The 19791-nt window shown below is 41.6% G+C and overlaps 2 protein-coding genes across 4 annotated transcripts in view; one reads left to right on the top strand and one right to left on the bottom strand.

The window, feature by feature from the left end:
- ALDH3B1 (aldehyde dehydrogenase 3 family member B1) overlaps positions 1-19791 on the bottom strand; it is a 59129-nt gene that overhangs the window by 36105 nt on the left and 3233 nt on the right. Inside the window, exon 1 of one of the 3 annotated variants that reach the window (XM_068135561.2) lies at positions 1975-2381. The exons of 1 other annotated variant lie outside the window; for it this stretch is intronic. The gene's annotated coding sequence lies outside the window, so the exon portion shown is untranslated. Of the gene's footprint in view, positions 1-1974; positions 2382-19791 lie in introns of those variants that run through there. One more of the 3 variants, XM_068135560.2, reaches the window with a different exon arrangement.
- PGAM5 (PGAM family member 5, mitochondrial serine/threonine protein phosphatase) lies at positions 1934-18758 on the top strand. Its single transcript, XM_068135563.2, has 6 exons — positions 1934-2312; positions 6306-6472; positions 9926-10051; positions 10472-10557; positions 16999-17129; positions 18115-18758. Exons 1-6 carry the CDS (start codon positions 2185-2187, stop codon positions 18260-18262), a joined length of 786 nt encoding a protein of 261 aa, XP_067991664.2. The 5' UTR covers positions 1934-2184; the 3' UTR covers positions 18263-18758.

Below are 19791 nucleotides of genomic sequence, written 5' to 3'. Positions count from 1 at the left end.
TGGTGTTGTACAAGACGTAAACTGTATTGGAACGCATCCCCCCTTAATTACACGAATTCTCATGGGGAAAAATTCCCTGCTATCCGTCATTGCATTGCAATTCCAACTTTTCTGGAACGCATCTTGGACGTATAGCGAGGACCCCCTGTACATGGACTTGTTATACAAGGTGGTGTATAAGACATCATCAACGACACTAAACTTCCGGAATTGTTTTTTAATACAACCTTAAAAATCATTATTTTATTGCAATTGAATTATAAACCTGAACACAGCATGGGAAAAGGTGTTCTATGAACTCTCTAGTTAATGCATGGAATGGTCACCCTGGAAAGGTAGTGGCAGCAGAAACATTGGATAAGTTTAAATTGAAATTAAGTTGGTACCTGGAAGTATTGGAGAAATAGAGAGGTACAGGACATTTAGGTAACTTGAGTATGAATGGGTGATTGTGTACATCTGTCCTGCTTTTGACTCTAAGAGGGTCTCGTCAACTCAAGGGATAGTGCGTGGTCGGTGTATGTGCATTCAGTTCCTCGCCTGAAAACCGAATTCAATATTTCAACATTAAAACATTTTCATTTATTTTTCATTTTTTAACACGCTGGTGATGCCCCGGAGCCTGCCACATTTTCCTCACCCTCATTCCCAGTCCTATTCCTCTCCCCCACCCCACTCCTCTCCCGCTCCCCCCTCCCGCACCCCACTCCTCTCCCGCACCCCACTCCTCTCCCGCACCCCACTCCTCTCCCTCCTCCCCCACGCCTCTCACCCCTCCCCCCCCCCTCTCACCCCTCCCCCCCCCACCCCACCCCCCGCTCCTCCCCCCACTCCTCTCTCGCTCCCCCCTACCAATCCCCCCACGAAATTCAGTCGCTACCTTCACCAATTCATTTAATCCGGTGTTGGCATAATGGGCCGAATGGCCTCCTCCTGCATCAAATTTCTTGTCATTCCTTGTTACCTCCGCCACCAAAGGTGGATGGATATTATGTTTTCACCCCTGTCTGTCTGTCTATCAGTTTGTGAACAAGATATCTCAAAAAGTTGTGCCGAATTCGGACGAAATTTGGCAGAGATGTAGCGTATGTGACAAGGAAGATTCGATTCGATTTTGGTGAAGATCTGAATATGGATTCGGATATGATAATTATTTAATTTCGAAGTGATTCTTCACCATTGGGAGATCGGAGCCAAAAACAATACATAGCAGGATATCTCAAAATGTTATGGATGGATTTGGACGAAGCTTGTTGGACAGGTTGGGTGTCTGACAAGGAAGAATCGATTCAATTTTGGTGAAGATTCAGATCCGGATCCAGCCAGTAGAATTATTTAAATGATTCTTCACCATTGAGTGATATGGCCAAAAACGAGGGGTAGATCAGGGTATGAAAGACTGGACCGATGGTGATTCCTGTGATTGATTTTGATGAAATGTGATTCGGTATTGTGATTTTCTGGTCTACTCTGAGATACAAAACGTAAACTGTTCACCAGGTGGAGGTATGCTCTCTACTGAGTGCCGTTCTTGTTGACTATTCATTCATTTAAAAATCTTCGCCAAAATACAAAAAAACCCAAGCACGAATAAAATGAACAAATTTCAATTCATCCATCGATCCTGTTTGCAGTTTCTTACCAATGGAAGATTACCTGTACTGTACCCTGTACTGTAGCGATCGGTTCCTTTCCCACAAACAGGCAAAAGGTCGAAGCACGTAAACAATGCGTGAACTATATCGATTAGAGTAGATCTGGATAAGACTTCTTGAAGAAGAAAAAAAAAAAAAAACCTCATAGAGAACCGACTCTTCATTCACTTCGTTGGCGGATGGACCTTGAAATAAATTAATTTATAATTGAAAAACTGTACAATAATATAATACGAGACAACGGCACGGTGACTGACTCTTGACTTTAGTTTAAAATTATTTTAAAATGGCTCAACATTCAACAAGGAACACGACAAACCTTCGGACGGGATCGCGATCGCTTCTCATTCCTCAATTGATCGGTTCAGTCAGTATTCAGTGAGAAGAACGTTCAATACACCTCCTTATTCGTCGTTGAGTTAGTTCGTGATCTGTTTGTCGATCTCTCTCTTCTAAATCTCGAGTGTGCTGTGAGTGCGGGTGCATTAGTTGTCTCTCTCGTCTCCCGTTCTCTCCCCACGCGTCCGTCATGGTTCGGGTGCTGAGACTCGCCTGCGGTGCCGCAGTGTCCGCGGCCGCACTGCTGCTCGGCGATGCTGGCGGAGAGTCCGGCTTTCCTCGGAACTCCAAAGGGATTTGGGACTGTAACTGGGATCGGTACGTGCCGTGCCGACTCTTTGGACCGTGCGCTGCGGCTCCTGCGCCGTTCCCTCGGTTTCTCCTCTTGAGGGTTCAAAGTTTCCTCTGTAGTTTGACTTTATTACCCTGTACTAAAAGCTGATTGTATAATTATTAATACACTGTTTCATTCCGATGCTAGTCTTGTGGGAATGCTACATTTGACAAACTGTCCGACGATTATACACCGCCTAAAATGCTCGTACTGCACTATACATCCGCTCGGTGGAAAATCAACCCATTTATTATGCCAAGCTTTCAATTAAAAACAAAACCTTAATTAATTGTCGAGTCTCATGAAATCGATCACACATCTACAAAGTGTTTTTCCAATCAAAACAAAGTCCAGGCTCATGTAAGATGGCGAGACTGAACCGTGAACTTCTAGGCCTCACCATCATCCATGACCTCTCCATGTAGCAAAGCTGGCCTCCAAAGACAGCTGCAGACTGGACATCCTCGGTCGATCCAAGTCTTTCCTCGAAAAAGCAGAGCTACTCACAGTCTGAGGCCTTTGTCCACAGCTCAAAAGAGTACTGCTCTCCCCTATGGGATGGCACCTCAGCATCATTCCCCCAGGAATCTGTGGAATCTAAAGTTCCCAACATAATTGGAATCTCCGACAGTTATATAGACTAGTCCGACTTTCAGAAAATCCGACACCCCAAAACATCTGAGTAAAAGTTGGTAAATACATTATTCTAAAGGTTTTGGGTGTGCTGAATCTAATTTCTGCTGTTTGCCAAGATGGATCTCTTAAGCTGACGCTCACAGCAGGCCAAATCCAATATGGCTGCCACAGATCAAAGAAATACACGTTTCAACGAACAGTTTCAACTAGAAAGCACTATGATGGGTTTAGTTCGGTACATAAAGCATATAATCGCTATTCAAATCAAAAAGTACGTATTTTACATTTTTCTTCTTTCGGTATGAATAAAACATTGCGAAAGGTGAAAATCCAAGATGGCTGTTGCCAATTTTCTATCATCAACAGGGACCATTGGAATTGACGATATAAAAACTTTTCAGTGTCTGTAGGCTTACTCCATAATCCTGACTTCAAAACAAAATCGGACTGTCTCATTGTTATTTTGAATCGCTAACTGAAAGTCAACATCAGGTACCAGTTCCTTAATCATTGCTGCAGGTGTCATTGATGGCTCTGCATCTGCATTCTGCTGCACAACGCGGTTGAGATTTCTTGCACTTGCAACGTGCACTCATGAACCTTGTCGTGCATTTGCAAGTGATCATTTCAAGAAAAGCTTCTGGGATTGGTGGCGGGGACATCAGGATGGGCCCCAATGATGTGCAGTCTATTCCCCATCCCATAGTCTCAGGTGGAGGAAGTTCGGGCTACTGCTTGTGTGCTTGTCGCCACACTGCTGCTTGATAATGTGCCCGTTTGGTGTGAAAGGACAGAGCATCGCTTGTGGGTGGGATGCTTCCCGGTGCATGTGACTTAACAAACATGATAGAGCGTGCTTTGTTCACAGTGTTGATATTTGGAACATTGTAGATTTTACATATGAACAATTTTCCATTCTGGGCTGTGGCATCATCTAGTTCACCTTGGCCTAGACCTTCAAGCAGGTGAAAGTGTTGCTAGAAGACTCTCCAGCAGGACTTTTTACCATGTCTGGATATGTATGAAGTGGTGTCACGACTAATGATAACATTCTTGTAGGAAGGCAGGCAGGCAATTTCCAACACTCATTCATCGAAATGAATTTGCTCTACAATAGTGTGTGTAGGGATGTACTTCCTCTTCTTAGCTGTCCCTGCTTTCAGCCAAATTTTGAAGCTGGTAATGTTATGGAAATGTGCCAGGAGCAGTACTAGGACATCAGTATCCCATGCAGATATTACGATGCATGTGGCTTGACTCTCCACACACTGGAGGATGATTTTCGGGTCAGCCTCCTCGTGTGACGGGCTTCTAGTTTATTTGTGTCGACCTCTGGATCAGATGTGTCCACTCTCTTCATCAATAAAACCTCCAGCAGCTATGACAATCTTGTTGATTGGAGCTTGCAGCATCAATTGCTGTGAGACGAATCTAACTAAATCTTTGTTTTCTGGACATGCCATTAAATGATCCCACTTGTAGGACAGTGGAACATCCCTACTCTCTGTCAACCGCGGGATCGCCGCTGATCCCTGACCACGTGTCATTGTTCCACATTTGATTGACCTCTCATAGTACCGGCCAACTATTACATCAATTCATCTGAACAGGGAACCTCTTTGAAGAACCGCTCCAATGAACATGGCAGCGAGGTATCCAAACATGGCTGCTTTCTGGGGTTTACCAATAGCGAACACCAGTGCCTGACGATCGATGATCAGTGATGCTTCTTCACCGAGATCTGTGCCATCAAGACTAGACAAACAAACAATTCCTGTGGTAACTATCGCCAAGATCGCCAAGTGGTTAAAGCATTCGAGCAAGCACTGCATTCAAAACCCTTAAGGAACGGCTGGCTTGGCAAGCGCTAGCTAGCTGCTTGGTAAATGAGCACACCTCCAACCCTTCTGGGGTATATATAGATTACAGTAGATCTTCGCTCAGTTCTGTAAGTAAAAATTACCTCATGGATGTCGAGATTCCTCCAAATTTCTTTATTTAATGTTATAAACAGCATTAGCGACTGTTTAAAATGCTAATCATGTGTTTGTGGTTTATAATATTTTACAAGCCCAGCTACGCCGCTGTTAGACTTTTGGTCTTGTTCTTACTAGTCTATTAGGCCGAAGTACAAGACAGGCTGTTTTTACATCACATCACAAACCAGGCGAGACCTGTTTGTTTGTTTTCCTCCTCTCCTACAGGTCTAATCTGCCAGGATTGATAAGTTCTTCCAGTAACCTCCGCATGGTTAAAGCCCCAAAATCCAGGCTTTGCACACACCTATGCTCTTTTTTCACGTTTATGAACCTGCCTTCCAGAGGTTGCTCTATCCCACTCTGTGTATTTGCATTTCAGTGTATTTGTCAACAACCCCATTTAAGGTACAACCATAAATCTTCTCTGAGCTTGATTTCATTGAACCATCATAATTTCACAAATACCTTTGGCTGTCAGTTGTTTTGTTTGTTCTCATGCACCTTTAAGTTTTGATGTTTATTTAGTGCACCATTTTCCCCGAAATGCCCTGCATCTTCCTTTACTATTGACACAAACAGCTGAATGATGAAAGCGTCTATTTTGATTATCTAAACTGCCGTGAGAAAATGTTACCTTTTCCTTGAGATTTTGTCTTTTGTTTTGAAAATATCTTTATTCTTTCATCGCTTTAAAGTTCTATGAAGCAGGGAGAAATTGAGCAAATTACAAGCCATTGTCAAACATGTCCAACAAGATTGTGCGGAGGTAGCTCACTTGCCTTTGAGCGGTCTAGTCTGAGTTTGATTTCCATCCCGATTGTAAACTTTCTCGGATTTGCGCTTCACAGGTTGGGTGTTGTGTCACAACATGCGCCGTCTCTCGGATGGACATTACACTGGGTTTCCCGGCTGCTAGCATCAGTTGGTGAACATTAGATCCCACTGTATTTTGGGGATTAGGGAAGAGTGGGTAAATTATCACCGACATCCGGAACAAATTCCTATTTTATCCAAATTTCAAATCCCATTTAAGCTTCTGTTGAATGTCATAACCTGGCCAGCCAGTTTGTGAGACTTTGGCCAAAGTTCCCTCTCAGCTGACCCCATAGGAAGGTGGGAATAATTATGGCCATGAAAGTAGTTGTACTAGTGGTGGTGGTTGTGGTGTCTTGCCTGTGTCTGTACAATACTGTATTTCAATGGAACCTTGATGAGATTGAGAATACTGGTTTGTTGCCCAGAAGTTCTGAAAAAATATTTTTTGCTTATACTGTATCTCCACGAGAAGATTCCATCTGATAAGAATGAGTGACTTTCATCAGAGGTTGAAAAGTTATTGTGCATGTCCGTGTTTGAATTCAGCCGCGACCCTCTGTTTCTGGAGAATGAGAGGAAACATAAGGGCCTGCCTCTTTCCGTACCTCGGAACGATCAGATCCAACCTGGAACTCGGCATCTGCTGCTCATTCGGCATGGCGAGTACGACATGAACGGCTCGTCAGACGAGAGCCGCGCTCTAACAGACAAAGGTTTGAAAGAACCCAGCGCTTCATTCAGCATCAACACCGACTAATGAAAAATGAACATTGCCAATGCCTATTGAAAAATTGTTTTCTTGCCAGTTTCTGAGCAGAAGATGAGATTGAAGGTTGGTAAGAAAGAGAAAAAAAAACATGTTTGTTTCGGGTGCCAAAATAATAAAATTAGTTATAAAACCAAAATAAGTAATAATAAAAAACGAAACGTTGACAATGAAATATTTACATTTAGCAACCTCACATATGTATTCAGCAAATGTTCGTGCTATACCAAGTTTATACACGACAGACTTCCAGTTTGTGCATATTTTAACTGTTGAAAATCTCTCCGCTTATGCCATGATAATATCAGCTGGGGCTGTTCAAAGATGCTTTATATGAGTGGTTAAAGTTTTATTTTTGCAAAAAAAATTTCATCTTTAATTATTTTGCTTTGAATAATCAAGGTTTAAGAGTCTCAAGAAAGACTCTTAAACCAGCCCATTTCACTCCACTGCCAGATGAAGGCCTCATGTTGAGTTTTTAACTCAACTGGACTACGTCCAGCTGAGTTTTTGTCGACACCCAGTGTCCGTCGTCCGTCTGTCTGTCTGTCGTCTGTAAACAATTCGATGTCTACGCTCTAAAAGTCACAAATATTGATCAAATGTGATGAAACTTGTTATGCAGCATCTTTAAGACATAAACTAGTTTGGGATTGCATTTGGGCGTTGCACGCCCAAAAATGGGCGCGGCAGGGCAGCCATATTGACAAAAACAATTTTTGTCAATCTGGTACTTCCTAATGTAGCTAGAAGGCTGAAACTTGGTGTGTAGACAGTATGTAACAAACCTCAACACATATATTACGGGTTTTGACGATGTCCGAAAAATGACCTCGTCATGACCTATGACATGACTTGACCCATAAACATCAGTTTGGACGACGTCCAAGCTCTAAAAGTCACAAATACTGATCAAATTTATCAATAAACTCATTATTATTATTATTATCATATAAACTATATAGTTTGTGGTTCTATTATGCATATTCTAACCATATTGATATAGACCAGTTGAGTTCAGGTTCCCTGGAACCTCTAGTTTTTTTTTTTGCACACTTTCCAAAGTGTTTATTGGTGAGAGTGAGCAGCAATCTAATTGAACCCATGCTGCCCAGTGGATAAAGAAACAAGTCTTTAACCATATTTTATTCTATACAAAATCGAGGCTCATGGAAGAGCTTGATGATCAAGGGTGAAAAGGAAATGAACTGACAGTGGAGTCACAGCTGGACACAAGAAGCAAGGGAATGAATGAAGAGGGAGGAATAAAGAGAGAATGAATAACATTAACTTGCAAGGAAAACTAGCTGTGAGTCGAGCAGCATTAATGGGGGTAGAAAAATTGCAGGTGGGCATGGGGGATGGCGTGAAATGGTAGTGCACCACATATCTGCAGCCCTGGAGGGAGGAGTATGATTAAACAGGCTTGGGGAAACAATTAAACGAACAAGTAACAAAACAAAAATAATAATAATAAAATACAAATAAAATAAGAGTAGAAGTGTGCAATTGGCTTATATTTTCGGCGTTTATGAAAGGATTCTGAAAGACCAATACTTACAAAAATAGCAAAGGTCAATCAAACTGTAATTAACTGACCCTAACAACATTGTCTCACGTATGAGCTATCTCGTCTGCGTTTGATTATTGGCCAGACACTGTCAACATGATGGTTGGGTTTTTTTCGGTCAGGGTTATTAGGGTTAAGGTTAGTATGATTATAACGGAACTGATTAACCTGGAAAATGCAATAGAAAATGTATAATGGGTGAAATAATCGGGATCATTATCTTTTCAAATGGATGCTGGTAGATGCTGTTTCGAGCTATTGTGAAATATCTATATGCTTGTTATAACCAGGGCACCTTGTATGGAGGTCCAACAAAATATGCACCAACACAACCAATCACTGTCAATAACCATCTCAGCTTCAGGTTACATCAATATGTAAAATTTCAGCTTTCTAGCAAAACTAGAAAGTATTAAACATTTATGTGAGTGTTGGTGAGTGCGTCCGTTTTTGTCTTTAAAAGTTATTTTTAAAACCGTTTCTTCCAAAATGTAAAAGGATGTAGGGATTATTTGTCAAAAAGAATGCAAACAAGGTAGGGATGGTTACAAGATCATGTGAAACCATCCCTACATCTTTCTGTGAACCTTTGTTGCACCATTCGTAATATTACGCCATTAAGCACACCCATTTAGGTGTGGTTGGCACATGTCACCACGGGCCCGTCCCCACAATGTTGATTGGCAGGTGTGGTCCTACCCACTCTCATTCCCTATTACTATGCATAGACATACAGGTTTGCTTACTTTTCGTGGAATCCTTTCAAATTATGAAAATTTCAACTAGTCATGGACTTTCCCACTATAAAATGTAGGAGATGCGTGTTCCTGAACTCTCACCAATTTTGAGTTTGGCTCAAGAAAGAAAGAAAAGAAGAACAAGACGAATGGCAAAACGGCTTTTTGGGGTCGTTCAATTATGTATTTAATGACGTTGTCCAAAAGTTTAATTAACGTTATTGGATGTGAAATCCTTCACAGACGTTTGGTAGGTAGTTTATAGGTTTCAAAATTTGTATCTAGGTTGATTTTGTTTTTGAGGCTTTGTGTTTTATTCAACATATGGAGTGTCCTGGTCATTCCTACATAGGAAGTCTCCCGACTTCGTGATACTATGAGAGATATTTGTCTGTCACCATTTTTCTCATAGATGGCCAAACAGATTTTCGTCAAACTTTCAGAGGTTCATCACTGAGTTCTGCGGAGTGTTTTGGGCAAAAACAAAGTTTTGAAAAATTAAGTTGGATTTTTAAAAATCGCTCTATAGTGCTTTAGGCCCCACAAAAAAATAGAGAAAAAAACCAAATTGATTTCTTCAAAATGCCAACAGGATTAGAACAGCACCGGGCATCGCTGGGTATCCCTGCTAGTCAAAACAGAGCTTTATATATTAGATAGCGCTTCTTAGCTCACCTTTAAAAAACTATATTGTTACTCTGTTGATTTTCACATACCAGCCCAAGGCATTTGTGAAATGAGATTTTGATGTATTTTTCTTATTTTTTAAGCTCACACTTGGGGGTAATTTTCATGTCCAGTGAATTGATGTCGCTTGTGTCACACACAAGTAGTAGTACATAACGATTTTAATTGGTGAATGTGATCTTTATTATATTCTAACACTATTATTGGTAAGAAGACATTTTTCTTTATTTTATTTTATTTTTCCTTGTGTTGATCATTTTGTAACCTGTTACTTGTTTTCAAACCTAATGATTTCGCCGACGGCATTTGCATTTCCATGAGATGAATTTCACTGATGCTACTGATTAATCCATTCCCAAAATGTTTAATTATAAGGATTAATAGCAAGCTGTCCCTTTTTCTACAGGTAGAGAACAAGCCAATCTGACTGCCATGAGGCTTGCTAATCTTGGATTTCATTATGATGCTATTATTCACTCCAGTATGAAACGAGCTGTTGAAACTGCACAGATCATTCAAAAGAAAATCCCAGGTGATTTTTTTTTTGATTTTTTTATTCCTCCGACACTAAAATGTCCCACAATATAAAAGTTTCATAACAGGCCCTTTCATAAACCATGGATGGTTTTCCAAGATTATCAAGCAGAATCCACAACTTAAGTTTGGGAGGTACATAATCCATGAGGTAAAAATCTTTCGCCAACTTGCTGTCCTAACTTGGAGATGTTTTGAGCTGCCATCTCATGAGAAGTGACCACAGATTTTCTTCAGCCCAATCGAAAGTCCAATTCATGTTTTGAAGATGCAGATCTCTCTTCTTTAAATCTACCCCCACTCCGCTTCAACCCGATTTCCATACACATTCTTGTATATGAAAAAGGGCTACAATAAACATATCCTACACCTTTCGGGGAAGAAAATTGATTTTACTTTGTTGATATTTTTCCCAAAGGGCCTGAACTGCAGAGTAGTGATTTGTTACGGGAGGGATTGCCATATCGTCCAGACCCAATAAATCACTGGAGGCCTGAATCAAAGGTAAGTTGTACATTTACACAAGCAAAACTACACATCAGCTCACAATGCCTGACACGCGTCTTGCCGATTTGTTTCAGCAAAGCTCAAAATGTACAGGAGGCGTTGCTGTTGCACAAGGCAACATCTTTCAACAGATGGTTCAGTTCATTTAAGAAAGTCAACTTAAGGTGCAATCTCTAAATGTTACCGAAATAAGCTAAAATTTGGCACAAATAACCTAACAGGGGTGACTACAGCCAAGATTAAAATTAGAATTTCATTTTTTTGAACCACCATACTGCAATATTTTTTGGGATACTTGGTCGAGGCTTGTATAAGAGCAAACACAGAACATATAATAAACGGAGTGGGAGACAAGAGGGGGAGAGAGAGGGAAGCACAACAACAGTAGGGAACAAAGACATCAGGAGATCTGTGGAAGAGAGAGGGCTGGGGTACACGGGACAAACAAGATGGACACTACAGGGGATGTCAGGAAAGAAAACAGGGAATTTGAAGGAGGTGGATTTGGGGTGGATTAACGGGAGTATAAAAGATCAAGATTTTGGATGGGGGAAGATATGAGATGGTGGTGAACAGCTGTTTTGAAGACCTGGAGGAACTAGTGGGATTCAACAGAGTGTGGGAGTTCTCCCCTATGTTATGGATTCGTCACTTCCGTTGTTGTGGTTCTCATCCACTGTAAACATTTTTGGTTGCATGTACTATTATTGTTATCGTTTAAGTGAAATAGAGATGACTGTTTTCAAAAGGTAAAAAAGGTTAGTGTTTTAAAAGAAACCGGAAACCGGATCGGGAACCGGACGACGACAAAGAAGAAGAGGAAAAGGAGGCGGAGTGAGTGAGGTCGGACAAGGAGCCGAGCTGTTTTGAGGTCTTGAGCAAACGCTGGCGAACGAGGGTCACGAGTGAACTTGGGGTTTCCTGGGAAAGGGATTCCTGTGACAGTTGTTATCGCTGTGACAGATAAACCTGCGTGACAGGTTTTGCGGTTGATTCCGAAGAGAATCATGAGAGTGCCGTTACGTCTCGAGAACGGACCGTTGGCCATTTTGCCTCACGCCTGACTTCACCTCGCTAAAGGTTTTTCACCTCACTTCAACCATTGCACCGCATCCAGACGTTAACCTGGTGTGTGTGTGTGTAACGTGGATTTTGAGTGTGTATTTGCGGTTCGCCGATTGGGAGCCGTTGAACATCCATACCCGAAGGTGTGATTTCCCAGCCGCCTCTTGAGGGCACTTTTGCCTATATTTGGTAGTGTGACTGTCAACCAAGCGGGATTCTGGTCTCGATACAACATCGTTCTGACGATCACTGGAGCGTGGATCGATTTTGGTTTGAAGCTGTGACAGAGACATTGGGAATGTTATTTTCGCTCACTTGGAGCACAGCGAGTTATATTGTACGAAACTGATGGTACCATCATAGGAATGATATATTGGTTGTACAATTGATTAATATTATTATTGTACTGTTATTCTTGTGTGACCTTAATACAATACTTGTTTGTTGGTAACAATTGGTGTGGTTTCACCAATGATCTTTGACACACAGAATAACACATATTTCTGCCGTGACTCCTCTCGAGGCTCGGAGGTACACCGTGACCGGGGTTTGGGGAGGAGCACGTAACACCTACAAAACTACGTTCTAGAGGCGGGAAAAAAAGAGGAATGAAAGAGTGAAGGTGAGCAGAAAGTCTTGATTTTGGCAGTTTCACCAGAAGAGGGTTGCTGACAGATGTGGTGTGTCCTGTGGGAATATTTGGGGGATATAGCACAGACAGAGCAGGGGGTGCAAGGCCCGTGAGGAGACGGTAGAAGATAGAAAGAACGCCAACCTGCCTGCGGTGGGAGAGTGAAAGGCCTTCAGAATCAGCTTTGATTTTGTCAGTCTGTGCAAAATTTGTCTGTGCAAATTGTGTGCAATTTGTGCAAAGTCTGTGCAAAGTTTGACTTCAGAATCAGTCTGTGCAAATGCCAACATTGATTTTCAGATTCTCCATGCTCTGAAGATTCCAAAAATGTACAGGTTTGCTAATCCCAAAATTTTGAAAGAAATTATATTTGTTAACATAGTGAACCTGACTATCTTCATCACTGTCCTGAGTGTCATTTTCGCAAAGGTGTCTACGCAAATGTAAGCATTAATTTTTGGATTCCTCATGCTCTGAATATTCCAAAAATGTATAGTTTTGCTAATCTACCAAAATTTTTAACGAAATTATATTTGTTAACATAGTGAACCTGACTAGATTGTTGAGAAAGTAGATGGGAGGGTTGTCCAGACGGTCTTTTTGGAGAGACAAAATGAGAGTGTGAGATTTGTCAGGATTGACAGACATGTTCCACTTGTTTGACCAGTTTGTGATAAGGCCGAGAAAAATATATTTCCGGCCTCTGGTCAGTGCGCGCATCGATTTTGACCCTGCGTGTCAACAATTTTATTTTATTTTTTTAATTTCCAACAGTACCTACAACAGCGCGCACCTGTTGTTGCCGGGCCGGCGCGCTATCTCGAGAAATACGGGCCCATGAGGGTCGCCATTGGTATCGACGTTCGCGCACGGTTCTCCCCTACAAAACTACGTTTAGTTTGTCCAAATCCAACCAGCCGTTCCAAAGATATGAGTAGTGTTGTGTGCCGTGACGTCATGAATCCAATCGGCTGGATATTGTCATTTATTGAAACGAAGACGTTCTTTGTCGGGTTCGTGTGAAGCAACCAGAAGGCCTAGAGAGCTGCGGGTGGTCTCGTTAGTTAGGCCTAGATCCTATCTCGTTTGTCATGAAGTTGTAAGTGTCTGTGATAATCTGGTGGACTGGGAAAGGAGATCGTGGGAGACCATCGGCCTGTTAGACCACTTACGCATGCGCAGTGTTGACGTGATTGACGCATTGGAATGTTTGATGGTACGGCGAGGCGATCTCGAGAACGAAATGGCAATCTATAATATGCTTGAAGAACTTAATGATTTTCAGAATAAATACATTTTAAAATAACTTAAGCTTGTGTTCATTATTTACAAAAACGCCTACAAGTCCCATTTAATTGGCTGTCTTTAATTTCTCTCTGGACGGCGCCACGGCAGATGAGGAGGACCGCAAGGCATGAGGACACAAAAAACAACACCTTTATATGTGCAATCCATGCTTTTCAAAAAAAAAAACCAAAAAAAAAAACCGCATCGCCGCATCAATTCTGGAACTTTGGTCTGACCAGAGACCAGCAATATATTTTTTTCGGCCTAATATGCAGGTCTGCAGAGAATGAAGAGGCTGCTGCCTGCCGATCTGAGGGTTGGGATATGGAGCGGCAGAAGAGGGAGGCATCAGAAAAAAGATAAAGAGGATTTTCCAGAGTCGGAGAGATCATTGATGAAGAGCAGGAAAAAGCACAGGGCCCAGAACACTGCCTTGTGGAACTCCAGCCTGGATAGGAAGAGGAGATGAGAGAATTCCACTTAGAGCCACACGTTGACTGCGACCAGAAAGGAAGTCTACAAGCCATGCTTGGAGGTTTCCATGGATACCATAGGAGGACAGTTTGTTGAACAGGGCGGGGTGCCAGACCGTATCGAAGGGACGAGTTATGTCAAGGGAGACAGCTCTGATTTCCTGTTTGGCATTGAGGACCTCCATCCATTGTTGAGACAGCAGAAGCAGCATGTCCAGAGTAGAGTGACCTGGTCTGAAACCAAATTGATGATCAGAGATCAAGCCATTGGAGAAGAGGAAAGATTTCATATCCAAAGCAATGATGGATTCCATGACTTTGCTGATAATTGGGAGCAGGCTGATTGGTCTGTCGTTGCAAGGATCTGTTTTTGCACCTTTTTTGTGCAAAGTGGTGATGTTGGCTGATTTCCAAGCAGATGGCAGATGACCTTGAGCAAAAGAGAGGGTGAAGAGAACAGAGAGAGGGAGTGAAAGCGTGGAAGAACATGATTTTAGGACAACGATTTGTCCCACTTCATCCTTCAAGCAACTCACCACCATCAGATCACACCTCTCTTTCGCTATCTGCTTTTTTTTTTCTTTTTTTTTCTTTTTTTTTTTGTATACAAGATCGAGGCTCGTGAAAGAGCGAACATTAATCACACAGAAAGACAAACCGACACATAAAACATATAACATCGGGAGCGGTAGACAAGATGGGGAGAGAGGGGGAAGGACACAAACACAACATTTGAGAGCAGGGACCGAGAGACATGGAGACATCGAGAGATCTGAGAGAGGGCGAGGGCTTTGGGGGGGGGGGGCATGGGAAGGGGGCGGTGGGAGAGGTATAAAACATATGGACACTGCCAGGACTTCCAGGAAAGAAGTTGGAATTTCAAACAAGGTGGATCTGGGGTGAATTAGCGGGGGTAGAAAAGATCAAGGTTTTGGATGGGGGAAGATAAGAGATGGTGGTGAACAGCTGTTTTAAAGACCTGGAGGGAGGAGTGGGATTGAAGGGAGTGAGGGAGTTTGTTCCAGAGGCGGGAGAAAAGAGGAATGAAAGAGTGAAGGTGAGCAGAGAGCCGAGATTTCGGCAGTTTAACCATCAGAGGGTTGCTGGCAGATCTTGTGCGACCTGTAGGAATATTTGGGGGACAGAGCACAGAGAGAGCTGGGGGTGCAAGGGCGGAGAGGAGTCGGTAGAAGACAGAAAGACCACCTACCTGCCTGCGGTGAGTGAGTGAAAGGCCCTCAGAGATAGCTTCATCACGGGAGATTCCAATAATTCTGAAAGCTTTGGTTTCAACAGCGTGAAGCCGAGCTAGGTGTGAGGCAGGAGCACCGGCCCATAGGGGAGAACAGTATTCCATTGAGCTGCGGATGAAAGCCTTGTATGTGGTGAGGAGCTCAGGTGTACCGAGGAAGGACTTCGCACGACGGAGGATGCCCAGTCGGCGACTGGCTTTGGAGGCCAGCTTGGAAATGTGGTTTTCCCAAGAAAGATCATGGCAGATAGTGAGACCCAAAATCTTGAGCGACAGAACTTCTTGGAGAGGATTGTTGAGAAAGTAGATGGGAGGGTTGTCCAGTCGATCTTTTCGGAGAGACATAGTAAGAGTGTGAGATTTGTCAGGATTGAAAGACATGTTCCACTTGTTTGACCAGTCTGTGATTTTGTCCAGGTCTTCAGAGAGTGAGGAGGCAGCAGACTGCCGATCTGAGGGAAGACGAATGGAGCGGCAGAGAGTGGAGTCATCAGCAAAGAGATAGAGAGGATTTTCGAGAGAGTCAGAGAGATCATTGATGAAGACCAGAAAAAGCACGGGGCCCAGAACACTGCCTTGGGGAACTCCAGCCTGAACAGGAAGAGGAGAAGAGAGAAACCCATTCAGGGCCACACGTTGACGACGACTAGAGAGGAAGTCCGCCAGCCATGCGTGGAGATTTCCATGGATACCAAAGGAGGAGAGTTTGGTGAGCAGAGCGGGGTGCCAGACCGTGTCGAAGGCACGTGATATGTCGAGGGAGACAGCTCTAATTTCCTGTTTGGCATTGAGGACCTCCATCCATTGTTGAGACAGCAGAAGCAGCATGTCCAGAGTAGAGTGACCTGGTCTGAAACCAAATTGATGATCAGAGATCAAGCCATTGGAGAAGAGGAAAGATTTCATATCCGAAGCAATGATGGATTCCATGACTTTGCTGATAATTGGGAGAAGGCTGATTGGTCTGTAGTTGCTAGGATCTGTTTTTGCACCTTTTTTGTGCAAAGCGGTGATGTTGGCTGATTTCCAAGCAGATGGCAGTTGACCTTGAGCAAAAGAGAGGGTGAAGAGAACAGAGAGAGGGTGAGATAGAGCAGCAGAGCAGGATTTTAGGACCAGTGGGCTGATGCCGTCGGGTCCAGTTGCAGAATCAGAGTCGAGGGTTGACAGAAACTTTTCCACCTTGTCAGGAGGAAAGGACACGGAGTCCAGGAGCAGCAGGGTACGACTGGGTATGGTGGGTACAGAGAGGGATGGGTTTGGGACACAAGATTTAGAGGCAAACACAGAGTTGAGGCATTCAGCTTTTTCACGTGCGGAGTCAGCTGTGTAGCCGTTTGAGGTAAGGGAGGGGATGGAGGGGGAACAAACACCAGAAACGGATTTGACCAGACGCCACCAGGATTTGGAAGAGGGAGACAGATAAGAGAGTTCGGTCTTGAGAATGGAGAGATATTGCTTTGCAATCCTGAATACTGCTTTCTGACCCTCTTCCGAATCCAAGCGCTCTCCGAACATCCTCCTACATGCCTCCTGCGCCTTTGCATCTACCACGACACTTTTGTAAATAAAAACATTTATGTCCAATTGACAGAAAATTGAATTTTTTTGTTATTTTTCTGTTTTTATAAGGGAATGTGCTTTTTCCATTTATTTTTTATGCGGAAAGCCCATATATGTATATATTATTAATTTATTTTTTAACGTGCAACTCACTTTCTCTTTGTCAGTACTTCACGGATGGTGCGCGAATTGAAGCTGCATTTCGAGATTGCTTCCACAGAGCTGATGATTGCCAAAATGGCGACACCTACGTGGTTATTGTTTGCCATGCAAATGTCATCCGCTACTTTGTTTGCAGGTAACCCACATGTGTATTTAAAGTTGTGAGGGTTATATTACGGTGTCGTTGGAGTCAAGAACGCATGGCCCTTTTAGGTTTTTTTTGAAAACCATGTGCTAGCTTGAGAGGCTTTATCACCTCTGCCACCGAAGGTGGCCGGAGGTTATGTTTTCGCCCTGTCTGTATGTCTGTCTGTGAGCAGGGTATCTCAAAAAATTATGCAGATTGGGGAAAAAAATTGGTGGATAGGTTGGGTGTGTGATAATAACGAATTAATAAGTGAAGGTCTGGATCCCAAGCCAGATGTGAGGATTTTTTAATTTTTTTAAGTGATTCTTCACCATTGAGAAATCGTGCCAAAAACGATATATAGCATGATATTTCAAAATATTGTGGACCAAAAATGTTGGTTGTGTTGGGTAGGTGAGAAGAACAATTAAGCTGATTCTATTTTGGATAAAGTATAATAACCACCTTTAGAGGCCATTTTTCCCCGCAAAGTGGGGGTTGGCCTTTTTCGGGAACCGTGGTTGTTGTTGTTTTTCGGTCCCCTTTTTGAAGCAATGTTTTACGGCCGGATGCCCTTCCTGACGCCAACCCTTTTTGCCGCCTTTAACGACAAACAGGGAATTACCAGTGAGCTGGTACTCAATTAGCCGACCTCGGAAGGATGACAGGCTGAGTCAACCCCCCTGGCGTTAATTCAGCGATCAACCGGGATTCGAACCCAGGATCCTAGGATCCTAAGCCGGCACCCTAGCCGCTAGCCCAACACCAAGGTTTGTGTTGTGTTGGATAAAGTCCGGATGCATATTCGATTAAGTTTGGCATCGGATAGAATCGAGATTTTTCTCGACACCCAAATTGCCCCTGCCCACCAACGGCAGCTTGTATTTGGCACGAAACCTCGACAAATGTTTATGTCTTGCATATGTCTGTGATAATCCCTTTCAAGTGTCACCAACCAGATATTGTTCAAGAGAAATGTGCTCCTGTTCTTCAGGGCGTTGCAGTTTCCTCCTGAAGGGTGGCTGCGGATGACTTTGAACCACGGAAGTATCACCTGGATCTCAATTCGTCCCAATGGTCGAGTGTCTTTGAAGGCTTTAGGAGACTCGGGTTTCATGCCTCCCGATTTACTCACTCACTAGCAATTCTTTTTGTACTGTGACTCGTAAGTGCTATGCTTGGGAAGCTGTTTATCGTTTTAACAATTATTGTGATGCCAAATTTTGTGCCACATCGGAGGCTTTCGATGTCCTGCCATTTTCATTGCAATAGATGTACATTAACTAAATGTCAATGTGGGGAAAAACTTGCCCAATACCATTTCAAGAAAACGTGGAGAGCAAAAGGCATGTACATCGTCCCCTGCATATACTTTTACATGAAAAAGTAGATGTTTTCAAACTCTTTTATATTTGCCATTTCTAAGGCCATATTTTGATTGGAGTTTCATTTAAAAGGACTAAAGTGCGATGAGATTGCCAAAATGATGTAATTTTCTCGGCAATCATTAAATTATGAAAAGAATGCCTAATGACTCAGAATGCCTAATGCTCGTAACGTCAGCCGCACTTTGTTTCCTAGGGCAGTACAACGTCCTCTTATCAACGTTGTCCTCAAACACGACTTATTTCCACCAATCATCATATTCTGGTTTCTTCTTTTTTGCATCAATGTAGAGTAGAACAGTCGTTTTTAACATCGTTTTAATTACATTAATGAACAGGACTAAATAATATCTATGTGGGAAAATTACATGCCCAGCAATTTTCCCACACATATGATTGCCACTCTCTCTTGAATTGCATGCTCAGTCAGGGTTGCCCAGATAGATTAGATGGCAGAGCACTGGTATGGTTTTCCAGAGGACCTGGGTTCGATTCCTGGTCTGGGCTTGTAATTTTCCCACATATATCAATTTAATTGTTTTAATTTTTATTATTTTCCTGCTAACACCATGACATAATAGGGAGATTTTCATTTGAATGGTCATATTTTTAAAAAAGAGTTTAAAACTTTTGAGTACCAAATTATTTTTTAATTGTTATATATATATATATATATATATATATATATATATAGTATATATAATATATATATATATATATATATAGATATATATAATATATATTATATATATATATATATAATATATATATATATATATATATATATATATATATATATATATATATATATATAGATATATATATATACATATATTATATACTATAATATGTATATATATGTATATATATAGTATATATATGTATATATATGTGTATATATATATGTATATATATGTATATATATATGTATAATATATGTATGTATATTATATATATGTTATATGTATATATATATATATATATATTAGTATATATTATATGTATATATATATGTATTTATGTATGTATGTATATATATATATATATAATATATATATATATATATATAGATGTATATATGTATATATATATATGTATATATATATATATATATATATGTATATATATATATATGTATATATATATATGATATATAATATAGATGTATATATATGTATATATATATATATGTATATATATATGTATATATATATATATATAGTATATATTATGTTATATATATATATATGTATATATATGTATATATATATATATACTATAATATA

Source organism: Myxine glutinosa, chromosome 14 (genome assembly GCF_964187855.1).
Source record: "Myxine glutinosa chromosome 14, kmMyxGlut1.1, whole genome shotgun sequence".
Taxonomy (NCBI): domain Eukaryota; kingdom Metazoa; phylum Chordata; class Myxini; order Myxiniformes; family Myxinidae; genus Myxine; species Myxine glutinosa.
The sequence above is the reverse complement of the archived record's forward strand: the minus strand, read 5'-3'. Positions and strand labels throughout refer to the sequence as shown.

Coding starts and splice junctions, on each gene's coding strand:
- PGAM5 (XM_068135563.2), top strand. CDS start 2,185: ATGGTTCGGGTGCTGAGACTCGCCTGCGGTGCCGCAGTGTCCGCGGCC. Junction 10,052..10,471: donor CATTCAAAAGAAAATCCCAG/GTGATTTTTTTT, acceptor TTTTTCCCAAAG/GGCCTGAACTGCAGAGTAGT. Junction 17,130..18,114: donor ATCCGCTACTTTGTTTGCAG/GTAACCCACATG, acceptor CCTGTTCTTCAG/GGCGTTGCAGTTTCCTCCTG.